This window comes from Argiope bruennichi, chromosome 10 (genome assembly GCF_947563725.1).
Source record: "Argiope bruennichi chromosome 10, qqArgBrue1.1, whole genome shotgun sequence".
NCBI lineage: Eukaryota > Metazoa > Arthropoda > Arachnida > Araneae > Araneidae > Argiope > Argiope bruennichi.
Genome location: NC_079160.1, coordinates 93,414,525 through 93,435,458, shown reverse-complemented (window position 1 = coordinate 93,435,458; position 20,934 = coordinate 93,414,525). Strand labels below are relative to the sequence as shown.

Here is a 20,934-nt window from a genome sequence, read left to right as displayed (position 1 = left end):
TCGAAAACTTCAAATATTCTATACATTCTCAGATGAATCAGTAAAACATTTCAATTTCAAAACTTCGAGATCTCTTTAGATGACAGGGTTAAAAAAACACAAAACTGTTTAAATGGTAAGAAAATTTGTTTGTTTTGATAAAGTAAAATAAAAACTCAAATTAAGTCTATTACAGAATCTTTTTTTTTTAATTCAATCCCTCTTTGAAACAGTTTGAGAAGTCTAGTAAGTAATAATTTTAACAAATTAAACGTTAAAAGGCTATTTTTCTTTCAAGACAATTAAACAGTTTTTAATTTTATTTTTAAGAAGAAAAAGAAACAGTTTGCTCGTTTTATTTGCAGAAATATAATTTTCAACAGAAAATTCGCAAATTACTAAGACATAGTCGGATCGGTACAGATTGGGGAGTCTTTGACCCAGGTCCAAGTTGTACTATTAGTAAAAAATTCCAAATAATATTCATTATAATATTATCCGATATTTAAAATATCGAAAAGCATTGCGGATTTACTGTAAAATATTTTACGCTAGTAGAAAAATATATCTAAAGTGCTAAATTTTGAAACTATAATATTGGATACCTAAATTTAAAAGAGCAATTAATTTATCTCAAACATCTTACCTCTCAAACATCCGACAACCTCTTTCGGATTATTCCGGAGGGATAGATTTGCAGATGCACAACCCACAGCCTCAGCGAGTCTTTGGCCCAGGTTCAAATTGTATTCGTTCGGATTCTGGAAGATTGAGAGGAAGGATCCACTCTGGATTATGGCACGGGTGAAAAGACCTTGTGACAGAGGAGACATTAGGAGCATACTGACGGTAATGGCACCGGATCCCTGACCAAAGATAGCTATGTTGTCCGGGTCACCATTAAAAGCTTCTATGTTTTCTCTGATCCATTTGACAGCCATTAAAATGTCATAAATGCCTGAAATTAGAAAAGAAATCGATGATTCACAATGGAAACATGATAATATAACATCATTCAAGAACAGGCCCAAATATATAGTTATGTATATATTTCATTTATATGTTTCCAGACTATTTCTATGTCATGCCAAGCTATTGACAACGTATTGCATAGATACTAATAAATGCGTCCTTATTTTATCTGTGACAGACTTATGTTTATATGAATTCAGGATACTGCATGTATTATTCCATGCTCTTTCGATTTCTTCTAGGCTATGCCATCGAGATTGAAGGGTACTGCGTGTATGTTTTTATGTTACTCTTTATAATATAACATACTAATATTCTCTCTCTCTCTCTCTCTCTATATATATATATATATATATATATATATATATATATATATATATATATATATATATATATATACATATAAGAAAATGAAAAACGTATGCATTATGAAATTTAAATTCAAATTAAAATCTATTTCTGAAAATAAATTAAAAAAATTAAAGAATATTTCTGAATAAAACTAAAAAAGATACAATTGTATTTAGAGAGCGCTAATGTCGCTACTACTAAAACACAGATGAAATTAACCAAATTAGTAAAAATACCAAGTTAATATTAGCAATATATATATATATATATATATATATATATATATATATATATATATATATATATATATATATATATATATATATATATAGAATCAAAAAGGAAGAAATTAAGAATCCGGCCTGAAGACTTTCTCAAGGGTCACCCTCAGACAGAGATTCAAACAAGAGATTTTTTTCTGTGAGGGATCTGACTTTGTCCAACAATACTGCCCCCTCGTGACCCGAAAATCATCTGAAATTGAGGCCTTAGATATAAACCAATTTTTTACAGAAATAAAAAATAAATTACAACCTCCAATTTAAGAGAAAATTATAATAAGCTATAAAAGAACATTCACAAATAGTGACAGAAACAAAAAGGAAAGACCTCAATATCGGGGGATTTTCGGGTTACGAGGGATCAATATTGTTGGACAAAGTCAGACCCCTCACAGAAACAAATCCCTTGTTTGAATCCCTGTCTGAGGGTGACCCTTGAGAAAGTCTTCAGGCCATATTATTAATTTCTTCCTTTTTGATTCTATATTTATTCTTTTTGCTAATATTAACTTGGCATTTTTACTAATTTGGTTATATATATAATTTCAAGCTATTTTCTTATAATTCCAATTTATAATTTATAAAATTTCAGATTATTGTCAATTTTTATATGGCACTCGAAATGGCGTCGAATGCAAGAACTTAGTATTCATGTAAACTTATGTTTAAAAAAACATGTATTCATGTAAACTCATTTCAAACAAAATATGTATCCATGTAAACTCATGTTCAAACAAAACATGTGTTCATATACTAAACATGTTCCTTTCTTGGCATGCAAAATCATACAAAACTGATGGAGAAAACTCTAATTTAAAACTTGTTTTTATACTTTAAAAACCTATTCTTATTTATTTATTTTCTTATGTAAATGCACATCAAGAGATGCTAATATATTTTCTGATTCGAAATAGCATGTGAAACTGTTAAGAGACTGTTTTCTAAATAGCTTTTGAAAATAAAGAATATTCTAATTTTCACCATAGATGCTAAAAAATTAGGTCTATGCTTTGTAATCTAAAAAATGAGAAATATTAAAAATTTTATTTAAAATCAGATAGTCATAAATTTTTTAAGTCAAGATACTTCAAACAGAAAAACAGTTCTGTCAGACGATATTTGGGTTCAAACCCTGTAATTGTCAAGATCAATCGTCTGTAAGGCCCGCATGAAGTATTTACTACAATTGAATAAGTATGTGGTGATACAAGGCAGTTCAATAAATTTCAACAAGGTCAGAAATACAAAATCGAGCAACAATAATGTAGCGCATGAAGACGTAAACACGACAGAAGATGGATTTAGAGACCGTTTGTTGTCAAAGATGGTGCAGCAAGAAGCCGCAGAGCAAGTTGATTACTAAATTTATTTATTTTTTTATCATAGACAGAAATACAACTTTATAAAAAATCATCGACAATGTGCCTAACGGTCATCTGCAGTTATATGGAAATTTTTCAGGAAGGTGTACAACAATATTTTAGCGTTAACATTTGATCTGATGTTGTGGGAGATTATTTGCTCAACTCATATCACTGCTATCACAACTTGATGGGATAATTTATCGTAATTTTTGGAAGGACTAAAACTTATCCGAAAATAAATAATTACACTTATCCGGCAATAACGAATTAAACTTATCAGAAAATAACATTTTAGTATCTACTGTATTCAACAGAGTATGTTTTGTTAATCACGCTCTTTCAATGTCAAAGTAATTCATGTATCAGTTGTGCATTGCATTTGAGATTATTTCCTCCTATGTAAAAGTGGCTTATTTGTAAATAATGAGTTATTTTAAAAAAATTTGTTAACTGAAAGGACTGAAAAATAAAAAAAATAGAATTTTCGGCTTACAATAAGATGTTTTGTGCTTTAAAATAGCAGAAATTCTTAAATTTAGTCAATTCTTTGCATTTGTTTGGATGGAAAAAATTTGTGACCCTGTCTATGAACAAAACTGATTTTTTTCACTTACAATGTTAATTTAATTAAATTAAAAAAATTACTTAAAAACACTTATTTTATAATTTCAGCAAAATACTTCAAATCCTAATTATTTCCTGAATTATTTTATTTACTGCTAATAATAGTAATGACAGATATAGTGCAACTAAAGAATCCAGAATAAATTTTAAATCCAAAAGATCCACCTAAATATGTTAAAATTCTTGATAAAATATTTCAAATTCAAATTATATATTAAATTATATTTCCTTGCTAATATTGAAGTTAATGAGAAATGAATATATTGTGAATAATTTTCTGGCAAAGAAATTCTTATGTGCTATCTTTTTAAAAGCCTTGACTCACTTTTATCAGCCCTGATCAGCTTTGTAAAATCCACTTCATGTACATCTTAAAAACAAGGATTTACTCAAACACATGTTGTTTATGTACGTTCACTTTCTAACTTACCCATATTTCCAGGCGCATCTTCTGTTCCAGAACTGAGAAATCCCATCGCTCCTACTCTGTAGTTGGGCGCAACAACAATAGTTGATCCAAGTTTCGACAATCCTTGCCCTTCAGTTGCAGGAAGTCTGTTCGATCCAACTGTAAAACCTCCACCATAGATCCACAGCATAACTGTATACTTCTTGTTCAAGAATTTGCCTCTTGGCATCCAAATATTCAAATACAAGCAATCCTCACTCTGAAATGGATCTGAATCATACCATGGCACATCAGTTCTTGAGTGCTGGACGCAGGCTGGTGGCATTGTATCAGCAACCAGATCATCTGACATAGGTTCGATTGGCTCTGGTCTCTTGAAGCGGAGATCTCCCACAGGTGGTTTGGCGTAAGGTATTCCAAGGAAAGCTCTTGTTAACTCGCCATAAAATTGGGTTACTTTCCCAATTATCTTTCCAGACTTGGTCTGGACTCCATCATCCAGGTCATCAGGACCGAAAGCATCAGGGTCGTCGTAAGAATCGCCGCTGCTTTGACATTTGACGCATGCGAGAATGGACAGAGCAAACACGAGAGCAACTAATACACCCATTTTGATTTAGGAAACAATACCTGCAATAGAAAAGTTGAATTATGTATGTGGCAACTATGAAGAAATTAATACATGTTTTTCTTTTTCTGAATCTGTCTGGAAAAGAGTAATATTTAAACAAAAGAAAATAGAAAATGAGATCAACCAATTAAAAAGCGGTGAGAGCACACAATGATCTGCACTCTACAGCGATGTATAATATCGCATGCTTTAAATCTAAAGAAATATCAAGACAGCAGTGTTACGAACCTTTTCCTCGATATTGGAACCAAATGTGAGCGGGGGGGGAGATACGATTATATCAAAAGAATCGACATGTATGCATGCTTCATGCAGATTAAATTCGTCTGCCAAATATCGTCCATTGAAGTGTCAGAGGGCTTACTAAAGAAATTCTCGAGTGAGATATCACACTTTTCATCGAAACATGATTATAATTGTAGGATATATCCCAAAATAATCCTCGTGTGGTTTCACAACTGGTAGTGGGTTGAATTAAACTAAAAGTAGATCATTTTAATTTTTCAATTAAAATTAAAAATTTCATTATTCATTTTATTTATAACAAGCCGCCTTTGGCGACCAGCAGGTTCACCAATCTTAATGCACTTTAAAATTTTAACAATTAAATATTTTATAGAACTCCCATTTTAATTGCTTCTTCATTAAAATATTTTAAAACTTCAAATTTTAATAGTCATATAATTCATTCATAATATTATAAAGGCCTTCAGCCATAACGTAATATGTATATCTCTAATTTTCTATTAGCTCCCGTAGAATTTATACTTTAAATTAAAATGGAAATTATTAAAACTGAAATAAATATAATAATATTTTTTTTTTTACTGAAACGAAGCATTTTTTTAAAAGTATGAGTACTGAAAACATTGTCGCTGAGTATTTAAATCTAAATACTCAGCGACATTAAAGAATATTTTTCTTAATTTATATTATATCTCAAGAAGATTTTCACAAATTTTCTCAGATTCATCATGAACAGATTGATTAATTAACAATGTTTAGTTTTAAATACATCAAACACTAAAAAAAATAAACAGAATCGTTTCAAATAATCTGTTGAAAACCTATTAAGCCTTCAAAACCAAGTCCGCATCCGTTGTCAACAATCAGAACACAATGCGCATGAGTGAATTTTCAACGCTAATTATGGTAACGTAAATGTGTGAATTTTTTAGGCCAGTTGGGCTAAAGCTATGCAGATTAGAAATTTTTAATTTCCTTTGTTCTGTTTTATTTTAATTCAAAAGTACTTCAGAATGAACCTGAACGATTAATTAACAATGTTTAAATTTAAATGCATCAAACCTTAAGAAAATAAACAGAATCCTTTGAATAATCTGCCGAAAATTTCTTAAGCCATCCTCCTTAGCGTGGGAAAAAAAAACTGAAGCCTTACTCATTTGGCGGTGGAGAAATAAAAAGATTTTTTGGCGGGAAAGTTAGTTTTTAATTAATAATTAAAATTCTAATTAAAAATTCAAAAAAGGGACGCCAGGTGCACATTCCCGACCTCCAAGGTATGCATGTGCCAAATTTGGTAGCTGTAGGTCGAACGGTCTGGCCTGTAGAGCGCGAACACACACACACACACACACACACACACACACACACACACACACACACACACACACACACACACACACACACATTGAGCTTTATAAGTATAGATGATGATAATGATGACTCTTATGAAAATTCTTGACTGAAAACTTTTTTGTTGGTTCATATATTCCAAGAAAAATGCTTGTCTTAATGTCATAAATTAGCTTATTGTATGTTAATTCATTTATTCATTGCTACTACTATTGATTGTAATACCAATCAATAATAGCAGGGAGATTGATTTAATCTGATGGTCATGCAAAATCTGCATTCGTGCTAAATTTGTAAGAAAATTAATTGCAGAGTTAATTGCCAACAAAAATTAATTTATAAATTATTTTGAAACTCTTTGTTGATACATTCAAAAGTATTTTGTACCAAAAATTAAAAATATAAATAATCAAAGACCTTTACCAGTAATTTTGAAAGAACATTGGTTTTTCAAAAATTATAATTTAAAAGAAAATACGTAAAAAGTACGTATAATAATATTTTATAAAGTAGTCGTTTCGAAATAGAATATATCATGAAGTTAGTTGCTAAATTGAAACATCACTTCCATTCCTTCTTAATTGAAATATTCGTTTTATAAATAAAGAATTTTCCATTTGAGGTACTTTGTCCAATTTTCGATGTGCATAATTTCAGAAATTTTGTTTATTTGTATATTTTTTAATGAAAATAATTTACATAATAAGAATTTAACTATGAGTACATTCATTAGATTTTTATTCCATATAAAAGGTATCACTAGGTAGAAAATTCGGGAAAAACTAATTACAACATTCCGCATTATTTATAATAATTGAATATAAATTATAAACTGAAAAGTTAGAAAATAACCTTTTTAAATAAATAAACTTTTAATAATGAACCTTTTTAAAAGGACTAAATTTTTTTTATAATTATACTAAAAAGCAAATAATAATAATAATAATAATTTTTTGTGTTATGAATCGGAGACCAAAGCAAAACTTTACAGATTAAATTGCTGAAAAGAATCAATAAAGAAATTATATTACAATGTATATCACAAAAAAAAGAAAGTTTCCTAGCATGAACTAAAAAATATAAAATAAATATGGTTTAATTACTGCGAAATAATAGAATAAAATGTATATGTATAAGTAAAATCATTTAATAATAATACGAAATATTAATATCAAAAAGCTCATTAACGATGATGTTTTACGCTTTTATATTTCTATTTTCACTTTCAGATTCTTAAAAAAATTCTAAGTGTTAATGCATTGACAAAATTGTGCATTTTTGTTTATTTCTTTATTATTTATATGATGAGTTCATAAATGCTTATATAAAACAAATATGATTAAAATTTTAATTTTAGGAAAGTATAGTGTCAATGCTTCATATTTCAGGTTTATATATTTTTGCTTTTATTTTCAGACTTTTGACAAAAAATAAACAAACGAATATTTAATAATAAATACAAGTATGTTTTTATAATTATTATTATTACATGTTTACATGTTTGTTAACGATTTGTGGAAGAGCATTAGAAACTATATTCATATGTATATAGTTTTATAACAATAAAGTTATCCATATGAATTTTAAAAACAATTGAATATCAAAGAAACTCAGACAATAAATACAATTTAATCACACAAGTATGAATTCTAATGGATAATAAAATTGTATTTTCCATTATGATTATTCATTTATGAATTTTAACGGATTTTCCTTCACAAAAGCTTGAATGATATTTTGTAAACAATAATATTACTTAAATTGTAATTAATGTTACTCAAATTAAACAATTATATTACTTACCTTTTACAATATTTCTTTACATAAAAATCAATTTTATACTTTTTACCTCTTTTGATAAGATAAATTAAACAAAGACTGGTCAATATGTTTGTGCAATTATATTTCTCTGTCTATGAATTCAAGGCAAGGAAAACTTTACTGAAGGAAGAATCATACATTATCAGGAGAATCTGCATTTTGCTTTTCAACGCGAAGCTCAGTAGCGTTAACAAACATTTCATGGCTGACCCAGTTATATTTAGATTTTTGAGCTAAAATTGAGCTATGTGAAAGACCGATATTCCGCCTGTAGATCTTGACACAAAAAGTTATTCTGTCATAAAAAAATGACTTAAACAAAAAGCTGAATCAGCAAAATGAATAGAATTAAACTTTTCGTGTTCTAAATTTTATAGAGAGAATTTCGGTGGCCATAAAATAGCCAAATCTCAGAATGGGATTTTTTTTTATTAAAGTTCAAGATAATAAAAAGTTCAAGGTTCTATAAAAAAGTTAGATCGAAATAAGTGAAAAAGTGAAAACTTGAAATCTAATTTTGTTGATAGAAGTGGACTTAGTAAAGAGATTACATTCAAGATTTTACACATAGTTTTAACTGGTGTATTGTCATATTTCATAAGGGATTTTGCTAAATCTGCACCACCTAAACATTTCTAAAGTGCAATGATGAAAATTTAATTTTGATTTAAAAAAAAGCAATATTTTGGAATTTATTTATATTCAAGATAATACAATTATACTTTAAAGAAACACAATTTTTAAATTAAATTAAAATTTTAAAATAGTCTCAAAAATTATATTATGCGTCTAATTAAACTGAATATAGGACCACAGATTTTCCAAATTTCATCACCAAATTCTTTAAACTTAATTAAGGAAAATGAATTGTTATTTATTCCAGAATTTAAATCAGTACACTATGTATGAATCCAAATATAACGTTTCATCATTTTCCTTTTGTTACCTCTCATATAATAATATAAATAACAGGTAGTCTTAGCTTGGAAAATGCATTTCATAAAAAAAAAGTTCAAAATTTATTACGTGAGGTAAAAGCTATGAACTACTTCATAAATACATGCATGCAAAAATAAAAAGCAACGATGTAAAGAAGAGATGCAGTTATCCTTTTCTTATTAGTTAAGAAATTATACAAAAGTAAAAATTCTAATTATACATTTTAAATCATTCTCTTCATTTTTTTCACATTCATTGAAAAACTGTTAATACTGAGTTCCACAATTTATAAATTTAAATATTAAATTAATTAAATAAAAATAATTGAAATTAATCTCTCAATTTTAAACTAAACAAGACAAAATACTGAGATATAACCTGAAGGACGGATTCTGCCTAAAAGAATGCTTAGAAATATATATTACATTTCGTATTACAGAAGAAATAATTCGTACAGACTATTTTTATGATGCCAAGAACAACTCAAAGTCATTGGACGTGGACTGTGACATGAGTTCTCCGGGTTTTCTCAACATGCCATTAGATGATGGTTGACCGATGATGCATAGGTCATCACGATGACACAGTTGTTGTCAGAAAGCCATGTAATGACAGTTTTTAGCCTTAATGAAAGTCGCTTGTTATCTTGGGAAGTCACCGAGACTCGCAGTTTTGCGATGACTTGTTTTTGAGTTTTCGTGGTTGCGACACTATAAGCTATGTACAGGCGTTTTCGATTTATTCATGTGTTGTTCTCTTTACCAAAACATAAACCTATTCAAATTTCTAACCTATATTTGACCAAACTCATTTAAAAAGGATTTTTTTATATATTTTTAAAAATTTATATATCTAAGTAGATTTCCCAATTTTTCATTGCTCATCTGAAAGATAAAGCTAAAAAGCAATTTTTAAAACACACTTTCATTTAGAATACTAAAAAGTATAATTTTTTATTTAATTTATCTCTATTTTAAAAGCTTTTATTTATTATTTATTAATATATATATATATATAATAAGTAACCTTGAAATCATTTTTTATTTAATTTGTTGTTGGACTGGAAACTTTAGTGAAATCATAATTAAATTAATAGATTAACATATCATTAAATTTTATTGTCATTAAACACGCAATAAAATTACAAAACGCTAGAGCATGAAAAAGTGAAAGAAAAAGGTCTATAAATTTGATCGTTAAAAGCAAGAAACTGGTTAAGTTAAATAAAAGTGTGTAAAATAAAATAATTGAATTATTGAATTGAATAGATGAAATACCTTCGCTCATAAACAAAAGAGTTTTGCTAGTTTAATCGTCTATGTGTTAGCAAAGCATTCTATTTGTTGCGACAAAAGAAATGCTGGCACAAATATTATCAAATTTATTCAACTACGACATACACTTAATTATCCATATAAGAATTGACGTTGACCATGATTTTCAAATGTCTTTAAAACATTATATATATAATAATAAATTATGTTGGCGTAAAAAAGTAAATTCAGATTAAAAATGATCTAAAAGGAAATGTCTAGTCCAAAATATCATACCATGATAAAGTAGTAAGCTCGTATCATCTATTTTCGTGTTATTTTAACCAATTAATTCATAATTCTAGCTACAATAACATGTGTACGAAACAAGTGGGTGTAGTTTCCCTGAAAATTTCTTGTATACTCTCAATACATAGTAAAATGTATTGTGTATCATTTGTTCAATCAATAATTACAAAATTATATTCGATAAATAGTAACAAAATAACTTATTATAGTGCAATTTTTTGTCGCTTAATCGCTGGGATACGGTTGATATACAAACACCAGGGAATCCAATGTTATTTTGGACGCCTTTTTCCAACCGATTGAAGCCAAAATTTGGCACATAATTACATTTATAATCATAAAATCATTTGCCAAATTTCGTATTTTTAATTCATTTTTCCTATAAATTAGCACATTTACATGCTTATGAAAGTATAAATCAACAGATGGTCAATTCCTGGATGGATTTTATTCCAAATTTTATGCTTGTTTACCACTTTATAAAAATAATTTATATGAGATTATTGCTTCAAAGTAATTAAAAAAACAAGTTAAAATTTTAATTAATTTTAAATTAAAAATTTATTTAATACTTTGAAAAACTTTTCTTAGTAAGAATATATTGTTCAAGAAGAAAAATAACTGTTGAATTTAGTTAATTGGCCTGCTTTGTAGAACTTTTTGAGCTGAAGTTTTGCATTATGCAAATTGTATATAATAGTTCAGTCTATGAACATTATTATATTAGCATTCGAGATAGTTTATTTATTGTCTGATTACTCACAGCTATTTTAAAAGTATTTTAAAATAATTTTAGAAGTTATTAAAAGTGAATTTTATTTTCGATATTTTTTTACATATAAGGTATTAAAAATCAAAGCAATAATTTCAAAATATTATCTTTTTTTACGCCTCCAATTTAAAATATATTTCTCGAAATTTCATATTTATTATCCACATCGGAATTATTTAGTTAAAAAAACTTTCAAATAAAGTAAAGGTAAAGGTTACAAAACTAAATTAATGAAACAAATTTTAAATTAATTTTTGAGTTAATGAGTCGCTTGGTATAACGTCCCTTTCGGAACTGTATAAAACATTTTGAAACTTTCTGGGAAATCCCAATGATAAATATGCTAAAGTACAATTAATTATTTATATTGAAATGTCAATTTTTCATTTCACCGATTATATTTTATTCCACTCCAATATTCTTATATAATAATATTTAATGTTATATTAATATTTGATGTTGAAGTATATGATTTCTTTGCTTTTATAATTTAGCACAATAATTAAATGTTTTTATTTGTAAGTAAAAAAATCTTAATTCAAAATTGGTTAAAATATCATGAATTTCATTACATAAACTATATATATATATATATATATATATATATATATATATATATATATATATCAAGATTACCAAAATGTTAAGTCATATCCCTGACTCTCCGACCCGCCCGAAGGCACACGGATAAATAATACTGAATGACCGGACAGCCGCAACAGCAACACTAGCGGGAACTGCGGTTGAGTCCTAAGGGCCATCACCAGCCACGGTACAACCCTTCCCGAAGGAAGTACATCCCACCATCGATGGGAGGAGCCAGATCCCCCACCCATTTGTGTACCCTCCAGCGTGGCGAGATCCAACCACTATACCGGAAGCATCTCATCCTCATTTCGAGGTCTCCCCCGGGGGTCTAAATTGTTAAGTAAGTCATACTTCGAGATATGAAATTAAATTGATTAATTATGAAAATAGAGGCATCATGATAGGTGCTGCTTATGTCGCAAAATGTCTCAGTTCCCCCATGGAAAAAAAACCATCTTGATTTTGAATCATGATAAAATTAGGGATAAAAATGTCAAATGAAATTACCACGTCATACCTATTTAAAAAATGTAACTCCTAAAAAATTAAATATACATCATTCAACAATATTGTAGAATCGGTTTTTTGATTGGTTTATTAGACTAACGTATCATTTTTGAGATACTATTGCACTTTTAGAAAGTAAATCAAAACTCCATTCAAACGGAGGTCATTCATTGCCTAGTTAAGTGCGCTCAATATATATTGCGCTCTAAAAAGTTTTAGTTTCAATTTTTTATCGATTAACCTAAAGCTGTCAAATTTGGTACTAATTAGGAGTATAAAAGCATCTATTTTTTAAGAATTCCAACCAAGCGGAAATTTGACATTAGTTATTTTAGTGCGTTTGAGATGCTTGAGTGACGACAAAATCTATAAGGGATATAATTTGTGAAAAAAAAAAAGTGACAAAATTTGGAAAAACTAATTAATGCTTCTAAAGATAAAAGAGAATGTAAGAGTCTCGCTCTATGTGTTAGTACTTTACAAAATTTTGTCTTAATTTGTTACCGATTGACCTAAAGCTACCAAATTCGGTACTAATTAAGAGAGCAAAAATGTGAACATTGAGCAAGAAACCAATTTTTTGAAAATTACAATCAAGGGTAGATTTGTCACTGTCTAGCTCAATAAGCTGGAGATGCTTGAATGACTACGCCAAAAGAGATAGAATTTGTGGATAAATAATACAATTCAGAAAAACTAATTAACACTACAACTACTACTCTTAGTTTGTTACCGATTGATCTAAAACCACCAAATTAGGTTCAAATTAGAAATGTAAATATGCAAACGATTTTTTTTTTGAAATTTTAATTAGAATTTGCATTTATAGAAAATTACGCAAGTTTTTTAATGTTTTCTCGTAATAATTTCCGAGTAATAAAATATTATTGCACAAAATTGATTTTTTACAAAACTTTATAGTTTAAAAAATTATATTTTAAATATTCCAATCGATTTATCGCCATTTTTCCCCAAAATTTTTGTTTTACATATTTTTAACAAGCGAAATTCAAATCGCTTTTCGTTGTTCCATAAAATATTTTACGGTTGACTTTCTTACATTGGTCAAAATTAAGAGAGAAAGTTGCAGCTAAATATTTTCTAATCTACATGAAGAATTAGAAAGTGATATTACAAAATCGCAAATGGTATCGCGCAGTTTGAAGCAGATTTTCAAACACATTTAAGTGTTTGACATTAAGTGAAAAATTTTAAAAGGCCTTATGAGGCCATAGGTATTAACTCCATTAAGAAACACTCGTGTGCGTGTAATAAACAGAATAGATGTAAAACCATTAAAATAACTCAACTTTGATGTCTGCCACAATTTGTTACTTAAAAATGCTTATTACTTTTGAGACAATCTCAAAATATAACACCTTGCTTGGCGTCTTTTTAATCATCTTTTGTGCGCCAAAATGCATAATTGAAGGGATCGTAAGTATTAAGTTGTACAAAAGGGATTTAACTGAAATTAAACATAATCATTGTTTCTGGCGAACCAGCTAGTTGCCATAGCAGGTTGATTGAAACTAAAGGAAACCCATCGGAAGTGGTCTCCCAAAAACTTTCTCGCATACTTTCTAAGAAATTTGTCTTGCCAGATAACGCATAAAAAATATAATAGTTACGAAATATTAACTTTTGGTGCGAATTTAGCATTTTTACTGAATTTATCGTGTAAACTTTAGCGATTTTTTCGGCGATAAATCCCCAGCATGTGATTTATAGTATCCAAAAATCGAAATTGTGCTTTAGACACATTTTTCTCAATTCGATTGAAGCAAAGATTTGACACAAAAATGCACTAGTATTCATAAAATCCTATACCAAATTTGATATATTTAAGCATTGCGCTTTTGAATTATCGCTTTTACATATTTGTGAAAATAATAGATCGACAGACCATCGACCCATTCTTGGATTTGGCTCAAAATTTGACAATTATCTACACTATAGATGATAAATCTGTATACCGAATCTTATCTATCTAGCTCTCTTTGTTTAATAGTTTTTGTGTTAACTTATATTAGGACAAGAGGGCAGACGAACTTCCTTTGAACAAAATTTTACTTAAAATTTGACAGAAATGTTCAAATTTTGTGAAAGACCTTATTCCAAATTTCGGCCGTCTTGCTCAAAGCATTTTTGAGTTATCTTTGTTACAGACAGACAGACGGATATTTTCCAAAAATAAGTCTAAAACATGGTGATTCCTCAAAATCTTGACTTCGAATTTTTTGACGATTACTATACTTTCTACATATTACGCATACGAGAAAGTAAAAAGCTGGATTTCAAAATATTAAAAAATAAAATAAAATACTGCATTAGTATAAGACATCAATGAAAAACATATTACACACAAATCGTTACCCAAAAATAAAAGTTTAACAACACAGTACCAACCTGTAATTTAGATGTCCAGCGTGTCTTTGGTCAGAGCTTGGATAGCTCTGTTGACATTTTTGCGACAATCGCACAATATAACACCTTGCTTGGCGTCTTTTTAATAATCATTTGTGCGCCAAATTCAAAGGCGACGATTGTGAATGGGAGTAATTTGAATAGATATAATGTAATTACAGGTGACGTGCGTGAAGAAGCGTGCCCAGCCGAGCGTGAAGCGTTCCTCTTCCCACCTTCGAACCTACAGCACTAAACACATTAAAATTCAACGGTTGCTCTAAGCTGTCAAGAAACACGTGAGAAATAAGCACTCATTCATTAAATACGCTTTTGGCGTAAGAATGAATACTTGCTTATATTTGCACTAACGATTTACCGATGTGCTATAATTTACGAATATATATAATGACATGCGAGTTCTAATAAGATATTCCAATCATAAAATGGAAGTAATTAGTAGTATTTAAACAACCATTTGATACAAAAATGTTAATATTTGTATTTGATCCAACCGATAGTAGTCAAAGTGTATTTCGAAGTTTCATTTATTACTATTACAAAAATAAAATTATCTACTTAAAACATAGAATACACCAGTATCGTCTGCTAATAGTATTTTTGTGGGAAAATTAAAGAGAACTTCATTTCTCAATTTTCTTTTGGTGTTTAAGACACATAACTAAATTTGGGATGATTTTTTTTAAATGTTATAAAATACTTATATTTTTTTTTATTTTTAATTTTGCCTAAAACAGATTGACAAAAAAAACACTTATAAAAAATAGATCAGATCAGTGTCAAGGTATTTTAAAAATTGGAAAAAGTATGTTGTTTGAGGAAAATCAACAAAATTAACAAATTACTTTTCATCATTATATTTCATTTTTATCATCATTTTTATCTTTTCATCAAATTATTTCTTGAAATGTTTACAGATAAGAAATATGTCATCTAATTTCTGAACTAAAAATAAAGATATATTTTCTATCAGTCTTTAGATACTGGAGATCGGCTGATAAATAACATGATATTTGCATTTTTTCATATTATAAAAAAGTAATACATCTATAAGCGTTTTAGATGAACAAATTGCTTATTATACAATTTTAGTTTTACAGTTATTTGTGCTTCGTAATATAATGGAGAAAACTAAGCATAAATTTTGCACTTTTTTTATACCAACTGAAATCAAAATTTGACGCAGAAATAAAATTTTAATATCCCATATCAAATTTTCTTTATTTAAGGCACACAGTTTTTGAATTTTCTCGTTTATATATATTCAAATATACAGACCGACTGATGATCAAGGCTTTGACGGATTTGATTTAAATTTGACGTTACATTTCGATGTATTTTGACGCTTCATCTAATTTGAATCTACATTTTAGATGTTTTAACTATGTAATAAATGTTATCTACAAAGCTCTTTTTTTTTTTTTTTTTTTTTTTTTTTGCAAAAATATATTTTGTAGTTTTGTAGGCAAAAATTTGATAAAAATCTATAAATCAAAACCACACAACAAATTTCATGTGTCTGGATCAAGCCTTTTTGAGTTACCTTGTGCGCACATAAATAGATAAACAGACATAATTTCAACAATATTTTTTTTTAATCAGAGAGATCTGAAGCGTGGTAATTCAAAAAAATCTGAAGGTCGAATTTTTCGATAATTAGAATTTTTTCTTTTAATGTACCTCGTATATGAGAAAATAGAAAGTATTGAGTTCGAAAAATAAAATTGGCTATGATTAGTATTTTTGTTATGATTTTTTTTTAATTAAAGAAAAACTTCAAATCTTCCATACAGGAATTCGATGTTAAATGAAAGTGCGCATAATATCATTTTAAAGCTGAATTTGGAGTAAATATATATATATTTTTTTCATCTTAATGGTTGAAAAATTTCCTAACACGGCATAGAATGACATATCATATATTTTTGTGTGTGTGCTTGAATCTTTGAGTTTTACTTGAGTCTATTAAAGAATGATTGAAGACCCTGCCATTCTAAGTTAAAAATTCCTTAGAAAGTTTTTTTAAAAAAATCATAAAAATTTAACGAATCATCATATCGAATAGTGGTTTGCGCGATAAGTATTGGTTGCAATTAGTATTTTCCTCTATAACGGAAAAAAATATCTATTTAAAAGTGAAATTTTTTAGCATGCATAGAATAATATGCTATGTCTTATGCTATGAATCCCAAGGTCTTAGAGGATTTCATAGAAGAATGGGTGATGATCTCATAACTCAAGATAGAAAAATTTGTAAATATTTAAAGAAAATTATAAATGATCAGATTGAAAAATGGTTTGTGGGATAAAAATTCCTACAAACCATATATAATGAATATTTTTTTATATAATGAAAAATACGGATTGATTCAAGAACCACCAATACGAGGCACTCTTTTAAGTAGATAAATATGTACGCAGAATGAATGAAGATTTTTATAGCTTTTATAGAACCGATCGATATTAAATCCACAACAAAGTCTATCACACAGCAGAGATGTTAAAATGTCACTGATAGAAAAACACTGAATAACCGAATACACGGACAATGCATATCGCTGAAAGGAAAAAAAATCCTATTAAAATGAAGACAATCAGTTCAATTTTTATTTTTTTTAAAAATAATTTCATTTAAAGTATGAAAATATATTGTATAAGAATAATTGATATTTTGTTATTTTTTTATTCTATCACAAAAAATTGCAATATATATGCATGCACACGTAATGTTACGCAAGAAAAGTTTTACTATGAAAATAATATAATTGGTATAATGTTTATTGAGCAGTAATTAATATGTGATATTGATACAAATTTAAAGTTAAAAATTCAAAATTGTATCAATAATGTCTAATATTCTTGTCTTAAGACTGCTAAAATTGTTATGAAATGTTATTAGATAACAGGCCTGCACCCTTACATTGGCAAAAATAAACAGTTCATTCTGAACCAAAACTCGATAATCAGTCTTTCTGCCCTTTGAACGAAGTACTAAAGTGGTTCATTATATTCTCCTATCAGACGAAAAGTGGTGTCCTTTATCTCAATTTTCATCGTAAAAAAAAAAAAAAAAAAAAAAAAAAAAAGTCATTTTTTCTGAAAACTGCATACAACTGAAATATATCACATAAAACTTAATTAAGGGAATTCACCTCTAAGCGTAATATTCGTTCTCTCAAAAAAGGCTATTCTTAAAATAAAAGAGAATGCAAATAGCATTGTAAAAGATCTTGAACTCCGTATTTTACTAAAGAATACGTTGAATAAACATAATTTGTATGTATATTTACGTCTACTTCGTACTTTTTCAACGCAATGGTCATAATATACCCATGCAAGTTCCTAATAAAAATGAATCAAAAGCGCACTTTTTTTAGGGGGCTTTATTCTAGGCAGAAGAAGAAAGTATGCATTTTTTATAAACAGATTCTTTAAAACTGATTCTCACTTATTCTATTTTTATAGCAATGTATTTAATAACAGAATTTCCATGCAAATGCTTAAACAATTAGATCATTAAATTGCATATTATAATACACTTCTTAAGTTACGGCATTGCTTTCGTCCCATGTATGAGGAATTTAGGTACTTTTATATCTATTTTCTTAATGCATATATTGCCATATCTATTGCTTCATTGTTTAAGCTTCTAAGTCCTTAAAATTGAATTCATCGGTGTGCAAAATAAAAGGATTATTAAAAATTATTGTCAATACATAGTACCTCCGCGAATATTCATACTTGGATTTTTAGAATCCCACGCATGAGTATTTTGTGCTTCGAAATACTGGGAAGAAAACAGAGTTCGCCATTTGGACGTTTTTTTCCCGCCTGATTGAAGGCATAATTTGATACAAGACTACAGTTTTAATGTAAATATCCGATATCAATTTTTATTTACCTAAATTGTTTCGTGCTTTCATTTATAGAGTTTACATTCATGCAAATATGCAGACGGACAGACGATCAATACTTGGATATATACGTATCTACCTCTTATTATAAAATTGTGTCCTGATTTTTAACTATCTTGCTCTGCTTTTTGTAGTTACTGTGTTCACTTGATTCGGACAGACAGAAAAATACATTTCTTCTGAATGAATATCATTCAAGATTTGATAAAAATCTACAAATTTGGGTCGAAATTACATATGAAATTTATTCATCTAGTTTTAAACAAGTTTGAATTAGCGTTTTTACAGACCAATAGTCAGGGCAACAAAAATATAACACAAACATAATTCCAAAATGTAGGAAAGTTTGAAACGTGGAAATACGTCAAAACCTCGATTTCACATATTTTTTTGCCATTACAATACTTTCTCTTTGTTTGCTTCGTATACGAAAAGGTAAGTCATATCACCGACTCTCCGACCCGCCCGAAGACACACGGATAAATAATATTGAATGACCGGACCGCCGCAACAGCAACACCGGCGGGAACTGTAGTTGAGTCCGAAGGGCTATCACCGGCCACGGTACAACCCTTTTCTGAGGAAGTACGTCTCGTCATAGATGGGTGGAACCAGATCCCCCACTTGTTTGTGTACCCTCCGAAATGGCGAGATCCAACCACCATATCGGAAGTATCTCATCCTCATTTCAATGTGCCCTTCCCGGGGGTTTATAAGAGAAGGTAAAGATGATTAGAAAATAATCACCTCAAGTTTATTCGATTGCACAAAAAATACAAAAAAAAAATATTCAGAACAATTTGTATGACTGTTTTTATTTTATTAGCACAATTCAATTTAATTATCAAGCACCAGTGAGGATTTCTTAAAGGAGACTGTAATTTTGAACCTTGATTAGATATCGAGAGCGGATAATGAACCGGTTCCTGCTATCGAAATTTCCATGCCATCGAATTTTCCAATTTTTAGGACACTTCTTCCCTATGGAATTAGATTGCATCAGTCTTGCTTACATAGTGTTTCTTGAGAAGAAATGGGTTGCAGAATTGAAATTTATCTATTTCCTCGTGGTTCCTTACCACCCTACCACAGAGGCCCGAGCTTTTAATTTGAATTTGAAGTACTTATTTTTAAAATTATTTTATGTTGATATCCTTTAAAAAAAACATCAGTCACAAAAAAAAAAAAAAAAAAAAAAAAAACAGCGACAACTATTTGAGCTTTGAGCTGATTTAAGTTTACCCTCAAATTTTAAATGACGCAATATTATTGAGTTTTATGCCGGGTGTGAAAAAAGTGTGCCCTGAGTTCATATTTAAATAATAAGTTATTTAAATTAATGTTAAAATAGTAAGACATTTAACACTTTTTCATTAATATGTACCTAAAGCAACGTCTTTTTCATCTTATGCATATATTGAGAACAAATATTAAGTAAACATGAAATTATAGCTAGTTTCATTCCTTGTTATTTTTCTAAAGTTCAAATTCAAATCCAAATTATAAAATTCAAATTCAAAGCCAGTAGCGTAATTATCTTTCGCTCGCAAAGCTGGTCATAAAGATAAGTCCCAATCACTAGTCTCTCATTTTTTCTCTACTAATTATTAAGATGAAGGTATGTGAATGCATGTCTATACTTCTGTACATGTATTGGCGCTTTACAGATCGTACCGATTTATTTGCAGCTACCAAATTTGGCGCATTAGAGTATAGAATCATTCAAATAAGAGAGAATTTTTTTTAAAGATTTTAATCAGAATTTTAATTGATTTAAAGTTGAGCTGAATTTTGAAGCTCTTATGTGATAGTTTCCGAAAATATTATAACCCAAAAATTTATTCAAAATTCAAAAAAATTATCTTTTTAATGATATCAATTTAATAATCAATCAAATATTTGGCAAATTTTTAAAAATATTTTTTGCCTAATTTCTAACAATAGGTTACATTTTTGACTTCAAATTTTAACTATTTTCATTGTTTCGTCAAATATTCAAGGAGTTTCTTCTATTTTGAATGAAGATTAATTAAGCTTAATATTTATTCAGTTTGAAAGACGAATAAAATACAAAATTACAATACAGCGAAATTTAAAAGATAGAAAAAAATCTCACATTTATGTTTTTATTTGCACTATAATGTCATAGGACTGGTTTTCATTAGAATGGTCCATGCACCCAATGAAGAAAACGTAT

The 20,934-nt window shown here is 28.5% G+C and overlaps 1 protein-coding gene across 2 annotated transcripts in view; it reads right to left on the bottom strand.

Annotated features, from left to right (window-relative positions):
• Window positions 1–14,928, bottom strand: part of LOC129987976 (acetylcholinesterase-1-like) — a 28,677-nt gene extending 13,749 nt beyond the window's left edge. Inside the window, exons 1-3 of one of the 2 annotated variants that reach the window (XM_056096029.1) lie at window positions 14,806–14,928; window positions 4,002–4,610; window positions 626–937 (exon numbers count right to left, since the gene is read on the bottom strand). In XM_056096029.1, the coding sequence (XP_055952004.1) occupies window positions 626–937; window positions 4,002–4,590 (901 nt within the window). In that variant the 5' untranslated portion in view covers window positions 4,591–4,610; window positions 14,806–14,928. Of the gene's footprint in view, window positions 1–625; window positions 938–4,001; window positions 4,611–8,010; window positions 8,121–14,805 lie in introns of those variants that run through there. The other variant, XM_056096030.1, reaches the window with a different exon arrangement.
• Between the last annotated feature and the right edge of the window lie 6,006 nt (window positions 14,929–20,934).